The sequence below is a fragment of the Zerene cesonia genome, chromosome 24 (assembly GCF_012273895.1).
Source record: "Zerene cesonia ecotype Mississippi chromosome 24, Zerene_cesonia_1.1, whole genome shotgun sequence".
Taxonomy (NCBI): Eukaryota; Metazoa; Arthropoda; class Insecta; order Lepidoptera; family Pieridae; genus Zerene; species Zerene cesonia.
In genome coordinates this window covers 2,931,683-2,932,232 of record NC_052125.1, presented here as the reverse complement: position 1 = coordinate 2,932,232, position 550 = coordinate 2,931,683, and the positions used below count along the sequence as shown (strand labels likewise).

The 550-nt window shown below is 41.5% G+C and overlaps 1 protein-coding gene across 1 annotated transcript in view; it reads right to left on the bottom strand.

The window, feature by feature from the left end:
* The window catches only part of LOC119836539 (dymeclin), a 14,605-nt gene that overhangs the window by 3,885 nt on the left and 10,170 nt on the right, over positions 1–550 (bottom strand). Inside the window, exon 12 of the mRNA XM_038361914.1 lies at positions 319–481. Coding sequence (XP_038217842.1) covers positions 319–481 — 163 coding nt within the window. The remainder of the gene's footprint in view (positions 1–318; positions 482–550) is intronic.

Here is a 550-nt window from a genome sequence, read left to right as displayed (position 1 = left end):
CCCCTCCCTATAAGCTGGAAAATAATTCGTAATAAAATAGTTCTTGGTGCGTTGTTTGTGTTGTCTATAGTGCGTTGCTTTTGTTTGCTTTTGGTGCGTTGTTTATGTTATCTATGGTGCGTTGTTTATGTTGTCTATGGTGCGTTGTTAATGTTATTTATTTTGCATTGTTTATGTTGTTTATGGTGTGTTGTTTATGTTGTCTATGGTGTGTTGTTTGTGTTGTCTATGGCGCTTTGTTAATGCTATATATTTTGCGTTGTTAAGTTGTCTATGTTGCGTTGTTTGTCTAGTGACTAGTCTATGGCGCTCACTCACAGCTCATATTGGCGATGGCCGCCAAGCAGTTGGTGTGCAGGTACTTGTCCCTGACGCGCGCCATGTTGTACTGCAGCGCGCGAACGACCACCAGCACCATCAAACCGCCGAGAGATATCTCCGATATTGACCTCTCGCCGTACCACGTGAGGTTTTTTAGCATCTGTAAATCAGTAACTCACGTTATCCTATCCTACTAATCGTACTAATATTATAAATGCGAAAGTTTGTA